The sequence below is a fragment of the Buceros rhinoceros genome, unplaced genomic scaffold, assembly GCF_000710305.1.
Source record: "Buceros rhinoceros silvestris isolate BGI_N320 unplaced genomic scaffold, ASM71030v1 scaffold392, whole genome shotgun sequence".
In the NCBI taxonomy this organism is placed as follows: domain Eukaryota; kingdom Metazoa; phylum Chordata; class Aves; order Bucerotiformes; family Bucerotidae; genus Buceros; species Buceros rhinoceros.
This window is the reverse complement of record NW_010399231.1, coordinates 13074-23573: the sequence shown is the minus strand read 5'-3', so window position 1 is coordinate 23573 and position 10500 is coordinate 13074. Positions and strand designations below refer to the sequence as shown.

The 10500-nt window shown below is 54.4% G+C and overlaps 1 protein-coding gene across 1 annotated transcript in view; it reads left to right on the top strand.

The window, feature by feature from the left end:
- The window catches only part of EDC4 (enhancer of mRNA decapping 4), a gene marked incomplete at both ends in the record, with an annotated part of 25652 nt that overhangs the window by 3250 nt on the left and 11902 nt on the right, over positions 1–10500 (top strand). Inside the window, 12 exons of the mRNA XM_010131367.1 lie at positions 953–1142; positions 2071–2218; positions 2692–2796; positions 3363–3472; positions 3968–4051; positions 4704–4799; positions 5815–5917; positions 6388–6568; positions 7923–7995; positions 8396–8487; positions 8896–9105; positions 10130–10165. Of these exons, the coding sequence (XP_010129669.1) occupies positions 953–1142; positions 2071–2218; positions 2692–2796; positions 3363–3472; positions 3968–4051; positions 4704–4799; positions 5815–5917; positions 6388–6568; positions 7923–7995; positions 8396–8487; positions 8896–9105; positions 10130–10165 (1428 nt within the window). The remainder of the gene's footprint in view (positions 1–952; positions 1143–2070; positions 2219–2691; positions 2797–3362; positions 3473–3967; positions 4052–4703; positions 4800–5814; positions 5918–6387; positions 6569–7922; positions 7996–8395; positions 8488–8895; positions 9106–10129; positions 10166–10500) is intronic.

Sequence of the window (10500 nt, the reverse complement as noted above, 5' to 3'; positions counted from 1 at the left end):
CTGTGGTGTAAGAGCCCCGCTTTCGGGGCTTCGTCAGCTCTGCCCTTTCTTCTCAGTTCCGGCACCCACCAGTGTGGCCTTTTATGAACTCTACTGTGCTGCTTCCGTGGTTTTTCCTAGCTGGGGTTATTTTAGAGCAGCTTTCGGGTGTCTCTCCTCTTTTTTAAAGGATTAAAGCTTGGGTGCAGTAAAGCCACAGCAAGCGGAGCCGGCTGCAAGGGCTGGGCAGGGCATCAGGAGTTGGAGGCGGGATGGTCTCCGTAAGGCTGCCCGTGTTACCGTGGTGTTTGCCTGAGGCGGGGAAGGTGGGAGCTTGGCTCGGTACCTGCGTGCTCTGAAGCAGGGTCTTTTCAGCCAGGCAAGCCCCAAAGCAGGGCTTTCCGCCAGGTGGATGTTGAGGAGTTTTACAGTCCCTCTTACAGAACAAATATTTGAGCCACTTACCTCAGTGGCTCCTTTCCTCCAGCTGCTGGAAAGGAGATCGTAGCTAAAATGAATTTACTGTCTCTGGAGGTCAGTGGTGGGGGTTTGGTAGCTTGGCCGTGAGCTCGGGATAGATTTAGGCCTTGCAGTTAATGAAGGCGTCTTTCACGAGAATAACCCTGGGAATTACCAGAACCATCAGCCTCCTTGCCTTCTTTTTAAGTAGAACAACTTGGAATTCGCAGTGCTCAGGGTGCAGAGGATAGGGGCATGCAGCTTGCCCCAGGCAAAGCCCTTCTTGGTGCTGCCGTTCCAATCCCCTGCACCAAAGCTAAAGTTCAGTGAATATCGGGGCGTGCGCCCTGGGTCCTGAAAGGGCTTGTAAACATGGTACCCGTTGACACGGGCTCCCAGAGTGCTGCTGGTGGCAGCTGGTGGCTGGAAGTGACAGGCCGATGGCTGCAGGCAAAGGCAGCCCTGTGGGGACTGGCACCCGTAACCGGTGGCTTCTCCTCTGTCTTCTCCGCAGTTCCCAGCAATGGCTCTGCCATGGTGCGGGTGCTGAGCATCAGCACGGCCGAGCGGACCTTGCTGAAGGGATTCACGGGCGGTGTGGCCGACCTGGCTTTTGCTCATCTCAACTCCAACCAGCTGGCGTGCCTGGATGAGGCCGGAAACCTGTTCGTCTGGCGCCTGGCCATGGATAAAGAAAAGATCCAGTATCCCGTCAAACCGCACCTCGTGTCGGGCTCCGGGTAACGGGTAGATGTGGGTGCAGCCTCAGGTGTGCAGCTGGCTTTGCGGCCTGTCCAGAGCAGCACCTTGCAGGGAGAAGGCTGGTGGCTGTGCCCCTTCCAGAGTATCGAATCGTCACCCCGTGCCTGCATTCAGCACAGTCGTTACCTGAAATCACGCCTGACTGCGAGTGCCGGGAGTGACACCTCAGCGCTGCTTCTGGGCCAGGCAGGAGGAGGCAGTGGCAAGGGTGGGTCCGTGCTCTCTGGCCTTGCACATGGACAGTGCCACCTCGATGCATTCAGCACAGTCGTTACCTGAAATCACGCCTGACTGCGAGTGCCGGGAGTGACACCTCAGCGCTGCTTCTGGGCCAGGCAGGAGGAGGCAGTGGCAAGGGTGGGTCCGTGCTCTCTGGCCTTGCACATGGACAGTGCCACCTCGAACAGACAAAGCTTTTTACTCCCATCTGTCGGGTTCTAACTCTTTTCCTCAGTGACTTTTCTAGAGAAGAGCATGTAACACTTCCTCCCACTCACTATCTTCCTTCCAAACCTGTCATCCCTCTTCTTTTGGTGGTCCTGAAATGTATTTTCAATGTTTGATTCGCTGCCCCAAATCTTTTCCTGTCATCGCAGTGACAGCCCGGTGCTTTCGGGACGCACAGCGGGCTGGGGGATATGTTGTCTTCGGGCACGACTTCTTCATGCTAATGGTATGCCATCGTTTCAAAAGCAGCTGGAGCAGAGGGGGATGATGTTGTTCCAGATCTGATTTCTAGGGGCGGACCCTAGGCCCTCGGCCTGGGGCAGTGGGGGTTCAGCGGTGTTAAACCCAGGACCCAGCCTGGAGAGGTATTGCAGAGCTGCGTTAACGCAGTGGAACGTTACCTTCCTTAACGGTCGTGATCAGAGAGGAGATCTTGGTCCACATCAAGCGACCTGACAACACCCCGTTGAACACCTCTCGAAGAATCATCTGGTGTCCTTTCATCCCAGATGATAATGAGGAGAGTGGTGAAGAGGGAAGTCAGACGCTGGCGTTGCTGCATGAGGACAGGGTAAGGAAACCCTCCTTTTGGAACATTATCCCGTGTTGTCATTAGAGGGAGAGAATCTAACGAAGGAAAACTGATATGGATAGAGGTGTAAAGGCTCCTGTCTAGTTGGGGATCCTCCCTGGATGATGTGAGTTCCTCTCTCCTGAGCAGAGGTCGTACTGACCTTTGGAGGCTGGAAAGTGATGGCTTCTGCTTGCCATTGAGTTGCAGTTCCACTAGGAATGATGTGGAGGGCCAGAGGCATCGCTCCTCTGTCCTGGAAGAGCCAGTTCCCAGGGGAGGGGGCTTGGGGAGCACCAGTTACAGCTGCCAAGAGCAGTTCGCCATATGTACGGCTGGTGCAGGTAAAGCATCTCGTGATCAGACTGGGTGGGAGTGGGAAGGTTCACGTCGCGAACTTGCCGTTGGGCTGGTATGTCATGCCTCACCAGTAGCTGTAGCAATAAAGGCACCTGCCCGTGTTTGATTTCCAGGCAGAGGTGTGGGATCTGGACATCATCCGGACAAACAACAGCTCCTGGCCGGTGGAAGTGCCGAACATCAAAGAGGGCTTCATCGTGGTGAAGGGCCACAGCACGGTATAGACCCGCCTCGTTCTGTTTACTGCCGCCGTGGGGGGGTCGGACAGCTTAGCGGCTCGCTGGGTCGGCTGTGGGTAGAGTGTCTCAGGAGCTGCAGTTCTTGATGGTTGGCTGCAGAAAACCCCAGTTTCTGGACCAGGACTGCAGCTGGGTACCCAGCAGGTGATATTCTGAACATAAGAGAAATGACTGGAGAGTGTCCAGTTTCGCTTCTTGAACGGGATGATGACAGAGTAATTGCTTAGATGAAACAACAATGATTGTGAGAAACCAGAAGATCCCAAACCAAGATGAGCTCCCTTCACAACGTCAGTAATACTGGGAACAGCAGCAGCACAATCCGTGGTTCTTAAATTTGCTGTCTGGAAAGATGATTGTTAATTATTAAAAAAAAAAAAAAGTGCTGTCGGTTCTTCTGTGAAGGGTTAGGCTGCCCAGTGACATTCTGTCAGAAATCACGCCGACCTCCTGTTAGTCAGCTCCCCTTTGAAGAGAGCACTTCCGTCCTGTGAAAGAAAAGAGCTATAACATGGCTTTTCTGCGTGTCTCTGCCCCCTCCGCAGTGCCTGAGCGAGGGAGCGCTTTCTCCAGACGGAACTGTGCTGGCCACGGCGAGCCACGACGGCTTCGTCAAATTCTGGCAGATCTATATTGAGGGGCAAGATGAGCCCAGGTGAGTGGAGAATTAGGAAGCAAAGGGTCTCAGCACGGGGAGCAGCGGTTTCTCCGTGAGCCTCTCCTGGTAACCTGCCGTGGTGATTGCCAGGACAGTACCGAGATCCAGGGGCAATGGTTGTGAAGCGATTCGTCGCTGAGTTTGCACCGACGAAGCGAAGGGCTGTGGCTGGCAGCAGTTCTGCGCTTTGCCCAGGCCGTTCCTGGAAATGCAGAGAGCTGCTCTGAGCTGTTCCTCTCAACTTCTTTGTGTTGTGCCCTTGTGAAGAAGCCGAACCAAGTGGCAGCGCGTGATTTGATTTATTTATTGGTCACAATCTGTGGCCGCCTGGGCTGGGATCTCCTTCTTTTACGTCAGCCTGTAAGCAGCTGGTACCGTGCCGTGGCTGCTGATGTAGTGCAGCCTTTGGACAAGGGGTGATGTGTCAGCACCCACCTCATGTTCCTGATTTACTGCTCCCTGCACAGCCAGCCTCTCCTGGTTCTTTCCTAGGTGTCTCCATGAGTGGAAACCCCATGACGGGAGGCCTCTTTCCTGCCTGCTCTTCTGCGACAACCACAAGAAACAAGACCCAGAGTAAGTCCCCAGTCCCGCACTTGCACTGTTGAAGTTCAGTAGCATCTTCTAACTCTGTCTGGAGCGTTCTCTGTAACTGCCTGGTGCTTGAAACAATTTGGTTTTGTGGCAGGAACAAGTCCCGTCCTCTTTGTAGTCAGTTTTCTAGTGATGAAGAAATAAATAAGGCTCTGAGAGCTGCCTCCAGTGACCTTAATCCTAGTGACAATTCCAGGGAGGCAGTGAAAATTCTAAACTGATGAGACCTTTCAGGCTTATGGCATGGTCAGATTTAACTGGCAGAAATAAATAAGGCTCTGAGAGCTGCCTCCAGTGACCTTAATCCTAGTGACAATTCCAGGGAGGCAGTGAAAATTCTAAACTGATGAGACCTTTCAGGCTTATGACATGGTCAGATTTAATTGGCCTCTTATCCTCCAAATTTCTACTGCAGTTGATGAAGAAAACTTTTGTACTTTCTTCAGACATTTATGGCCTTAAGGTTCTTGAGAGCTGTGGTGGTTCCTAACCTGCCTCGAAGAGGAATTTTCTGTGAGCTTTAAGACATGGTTGGGCAAAATCTGCTACGGGCAGCTCATGAGGAACTTTTCTGTGGAATGTCCTTGTGGAAGGACCAGACCTTTAGGAGGATGTAATTCTGTTGTGCCTGCAGGGTCCCCTTCTGGAGATTTCTCATCACGGGGGCTGATCAGAACAGGGAACTGAAGATGTGGTGCACTGTGTCGTGGACCTGCCTGCAGACCGTCCGGTAGGTGCTGGTGCGCCAACTCACCTGGGGCACTGGCTTTACCCTGAGCTGGCGGTTCGTGACAAAGCTCGCAATTTCCAGGTCAAACTTCCTTTGCAGAGGTGATCCTCGATCGCCCCCAGAGTCTGCTCCAGCCCCAGCTGGAGCCTCCTCCTTTGCCGCCCTGCGCTGTCTGCTGGAAGCTGTCAGGGCTGAGGCAGACTCCCAGGTCAAGCTTTGGCGAGGCCGGGGCAGTTAATTTTTTTACACAGTCTCCTTCATGTTACCGAGACCTGTTGTCTTCACCTTGGTCTGTAGAGCACAGACGTGCCTGTAGCCTGAGGAGAGGCACTCAGACAGCACGCCCTGTGTGCTTCCCTCTGTGGAGTGCTCGGTGTTCAGGAACCCGGCCAGGTCCCCTCCCGTTAGGGCTTGTTCTGATAGAAGTGATGAGAAGCTGCTCTCTTGGCAGAGCTTAAGAACTATGAGTCTCATGTGCTGAGCCATGTAGCTGCAGGAGTTCAGACTCTGCTTTAGCCCCCCCTTCCCTCAGCTGACATTCCCCAGTTTTGCTGTTCTGCTGGCGGATTGTGGCCTCTCTGGTCACCTGCATGTGTAAGGCCACTGCTGGATTCCCCTCTGGCGGGAGAGTGTGGCCTGCAGCCGAGTGCTGCTCTTCCGCCTCGTGCTCAGAAGATCCAAAACCTGCAGAAGGGTTATTTTGTTCTGATCGATTTTGGGGTTTAAATCTGTAGCATTGTCCTCCTGTGAACGTGGAACGTAGTAACAGCAAACTGTCACCTTCATGTCAAAGTTCCGAATGCACAGCTTGATCCTATGGTGTAATCTCCCTGATGAAGTCTCTTAGCCAAGGTCGAAGAGTGATTTCCTCAGGGTTGTTTTTGTTCTGGTGGGTGGTTGCACTGTAAACTCCTGAGGATGCTGGGGTTTTTTAACTGCAGTTGCACAGAGGTTGTTCTGGTTGTGCTAACGGTCCTTGCCTTCTGCACCCCCCACCTCTCCTTTCTGCATCTAGCTTTTCTCCTGACATCTTCAGCTCCATGAGCGTTCTTCCCAGCCTGAAAGTCTGCCTGGACCTCTCCGCTGAATACCTGATACTGAGTGATGTGCAGAGAAAAGTAGGTGGTTCACTTGATTGCCGGCTGGGTGGGTAGTGGAGACGGAAGGAGCAGTGGCCGCCTGCGTGGCTGGTTCTGCTGCCGAGGCCAGGGATTTGCATGTTAATAGCTAAAATTGCAGAGGTTGGTCTCCGCTATTTCACCTTAAGATGACAATGGTCACAATTCAGCTGGTTAATCCCAAGGAGCCTTAAAGATTATTTCTCACCCAAAAGTAAAGCTCTTGCCAGGGGGAAGCTGTAGGCTTCCACGGTAGGATTGAGGTCCTGATCGCCATCGATTGGCTCAGATAGGAGTGTGCTTATTGTGGTTCCCTTGGGTGTTTGTTTTCATGTTTCAGTGGCCCAGGCTTTATTCCTCATGTTATTCCCGTTGTTCCAGGTCTCGTTCTGGTGCTGGGCTTTGTAGCCCACACCCACGTACACGTGGTCTGCTCTGAAAGCCCTTCTTGCTGCTTCTGATTTTTCCAGGTCTTGTATGTGATGGAGCTGATGCAGAACCAGGAGGAGGGCAAAGCTCACTTCAGCTCCATCTCGGAGTTCCTCCTTACCCACCCAGTCCTAAGCTTCGGCATCCAGGCGGTGAGCCGCTGCCGGCTGAGGCACACCGAAGTGCTCCCAGCAGAAGAGGAAAATGACAGCTTGAGTGTGGGTAGGTACAAGGAGAATTTGGCTGCTGAGAGATCAGGATTTATGGCTTTCTCACGAAAGACCGGTCTCTTCTGCCATGGAGACATCCTCTAGTTGTTGCAGGGGAGGTTGAGGTTGTCCCTGAGGAGCCGTTTCTGTCCCGTTGGGGTTGTGCCGGCGTGTCGCAGGCTGCCCAGGGCAGTGGTGGAGTCCCCATCCCTGGAGGGGTTTCCCAGCCGTGTGGAGGTGCTGCTGGGGGACAGGGGGCAGGGGGGACCGGGCAGTGCTGGAGTAATGGTTGGAATCGAGGAGCTTACAGGCCTTTTCCAACCTAAAGAATTCCGTGATTCTTCTTCTCAGTCTGTACGAAATACACCCTGCACAGCTACAGTGCTTCGGGGAAACTCAGAGGAGCTGGTTACAAGGGCCCTCTGGAGGTGTCTGGTCCAACCTGCTGCTTGAAACAGGACTAATGCTAGTGGCAGATTGGGTCACCTATGGCTTCACCGAGTGTCACCTTGGAGACACCCAGGCACTTCTGTCTCTGCTCAGGTGCCCTGTCCCAGGGCTGCACCCTTACCCGAAGAAGATATTCCTAGGATGAACCTGGACCTCCCAGCCCAGGCTGTCACCATACAGAAACTCTGCTGCGGTGTTGCTGTTATTCAGGAGGGTCCTGGGGCTGTGGAGTGTGATGGTGAAGTGAGCACAGGCAGAATGCAGAAGCATTCTGATAGATACAGTGCAGAAGCAAAACTGATAGATAGAAGTAGCAAGTCAGGAGCAGGCTGGGACTGAGACTTCAGGTCCCGCTCGGTGCTCCCATGATGAGGACAGTTTCCAGAGGAACACCTAGTGCGTCTTCATACCAAGGAGTCAGGTTTGTCTTTTCCACTAGGCCTCCTCAGCTTTGGTAGAGACTGGTCGAGGTGTTGGCGCACTGGCTGAGGGGAAGGTTCTGCAGAGCTCTTTGTAACAGCAGCTGTTTCCAGCCAGGAGGGATGGCTGGGCCCTCGGCCGAGCCTCTGTATGATCTAAGCTAGTATGTCTCTCTTAAAATAGATCCATCCAGTCACTTCGACAGCCAGAACAGGTCACTGGCTCTTCCAGACCTCAAATGCCTCCTCTTTACCTTGTGAGGTATCTCTTTTTTTTTTTTTTTCTCTTCCTTGAGGCTTATTTGGCTGGATTAGAGCAAACAGGAGTGCTCTCACGTTGGAAGGTAAAGGGAGTGTAGGAGATACTGTCCCCTGGCAGGGGGACGATGCTTCATTGTGCTGGCTCTCTGCTGCTGCTTCATCTGCTGCGAGGTTTTTCTAGTACCTTGTCTGGACCTTCCCGTCCAACTTGACGTTTTCCTCTCCTCTCCCTTCCAGAAGGTGCTCAGGGAGCCGGGGCTGTCGAGTCGGCAGCAGGCGAGCTGATAAAACTCTTCTGTGTCCACACCAAGTGAGTATGGGTGGCAGCTGCCTGTGGCTGTCCTGCAGAAATGTAACGTACCGGCTCCTCGTGCCATAACAAAAACTACTCGGACCCATAGAAACTTCTGGTGTGTCAGCCAGGAGGCAGCCCTGCCTGGTCCTGGGGCAGTCTAGTGCTCTTGTCACCGTGAATACGCAGGGACTGAAGAGCTGTGCTGATGTGAGTGCTGGGAAACAGCTCTGGTACCCCGGCCACCAGGCTGGCAGGACACAGGATGAGGATCAGCTCCTGCTGCTTTGTCACAGGCAGAAAACACTAAAGCCTGGGCCCGGGGAATCAGTTCTGTGCGGCGAGATCATCTCAGCCTTGGACTTCTCTTGGCGATTCATAAACTAATCGGAGATGCCTGTTGTCTGGTTTTCTCCAGGGCCCTCCAGGATGTGCAGATTCGATTCCAGCCCCTCCACAGCCCCGACATGAGCGCGTCCGTGCCTTCCCACAGCACTCACGAGGAGTTTGGTGAGCATCTGCGCTAAATCCACGTGCAGTGTGGCTGGGCCCCTAGAGGATGTTGGGGAGGGCGGCTTTGGGAGCCCCTTTGTAATACAGCGGTGTCGATGCATAAATGGGAGTGGAGGGCACTGGGCGGTGTTTGTCGTGCACCTTCTGCTCATTCACCATTCTGGGATGTGGCTGGTAACCGGGATGTGGCTGTTAAACTGGCCTTGCACTGGGGGCAGAAGGGAAGCTTGGGTCTCCTTATTACCAAAGCCTGGTAAAACCCCGCTTTAGCGTGCCAATAGGAAGTGTAGTGTGGGATCTGCTTTGCCCAGGGTGTTGCCCAGGCCAAGTTTCAGACTTGGTGGAACTAAAGCTTTAGCTTTTGGGAGCAGTTGCTGCAGTTGATGTGTGTGTCTCCCTTGGAAGCCTTTCCAGACCACATGGCTGATCTGAATGCAGAAGGGCTCGGATCCGAGAAAGGGTCGGTGCACGGCTCTCAGCCGGACCTGCGGCGCATCACCGACCTGCCTGTACCCTCAGACTTTCTGTCTCTCTCAAATGACACCAAACCTAAGCTGATGACTCCAGATGCATTCATGACACCAAGCACGTCTCTTCAACAGGTAACCGGAGAGCAACACCATTATGGGCGGTATAAGGGGTAGGTTTGGTGTTTGAGACGTTTGGGAACTTTCTAGGCTGTGCAGAGCACACAGGAAACCCTGTGCCTGCAGCCGAGCTGGGTAGAGACCTGGTGGCTCATCTAAAATGCAAAGCTGGCCTAGGCTGGTGTTGTGAGCGCTGTGTTCAGCTGGAAGACCACTGATGTAGCTGCATTGTGTAGAAATACGGATTTGCGCATCCAAAATCATCAGGTAGGTGGGTGGGACTGGAACATACTCTGCGTGAGATCTGCAGATCGTCGATCCAGTAGCTCAGTGGGTTGTTTTGAGTCTAACACAGCAGGCCTTAACTTGGGCAGAAGGCACATCTTCTGTGCTTGCACCAGGGTGGGGGAGCATGAGAAGTGTTCCTTGGGATGTGGTGACCTTTGCAAAGGGCAGCGGAGTGCCTTGGTGAAGAGCCCCGGGCAAACATTTCCTCCCTAGCGGAGTCTTGGGCATTCCCTCCTCGGCAGAGTTCTGATGGAGCGGTTAGGAAACATGGAATTGCCGTGGATGCTCTTCCCCGTGCGCCGGGCCAGCGGCGCTGCACCACGCACTGCTGGGTCCTGCTGGGTGCTGCTGGAGGCTGACTGGCACTGACTGTGCATCCCACTCAGCACAGTTCCTGCTGCCCTCCTTGAGTACGCCAGCGAGCAGAAGGGCAGCAGCTCCCTGGTCCTTGGCCGCTCTGCAGCCTAAGGCAGGGCTTCCCCTGCCAAGGGAGGAGCACACGGTTGTCACCACAGCTCGAACGTGTGCTGGAGGAGCCTGGCTGAGGAGGGACAGCACATGGACGTGTGCAGAGAAGGAGCTAATGAGAGGGAACCACCCTGGCGACAACCTGGGAAGTAACAAATCAGTTCTACCCCTCCCGAAGGTTTCGGTGTTGCTGGCGGAGTTGCCGAGCGCAGGAGGGTGGGCAGCCTCCCCGAGGCAGGGGTCCCCAGGGAGCAGAGGGGAGCTGTTGGTGGGTTGGTGGCTGCAGGTAGTGTTTGCTGCGAGGAGCAGCTCACTCTCCAGGTTAAAGAGTAGTGGCCGAGCGCAGGAGGGTGGGCAGCCTCCCTGAGGCAGGGGTTCCCAGGGAGCAGAGGGGAGCTGTTGGTGGGCTGGTGGCTGCAGGTGCTGTTTGCTGCGAGGAGCAGCTCACTCTCCAGGTTAAAGAGTGGTACTGTTGAGTGTCAGCCAGGCTCTTTGCTGCTGCCTGTTTCACGGCAGGCCTTGTCACCCTGGAGCGCTGCATGGAGGACACAGCCTTGAGCTGAGCTCACTGTCTGCCATCGGCACTGTTCAGCGTGAGAAGCTCGGCCGTGCCGGCTTTCCCAGCTGAGGAGCTGCGTTGATGGTTCTCAGTAGGCAGGCGAGCAGT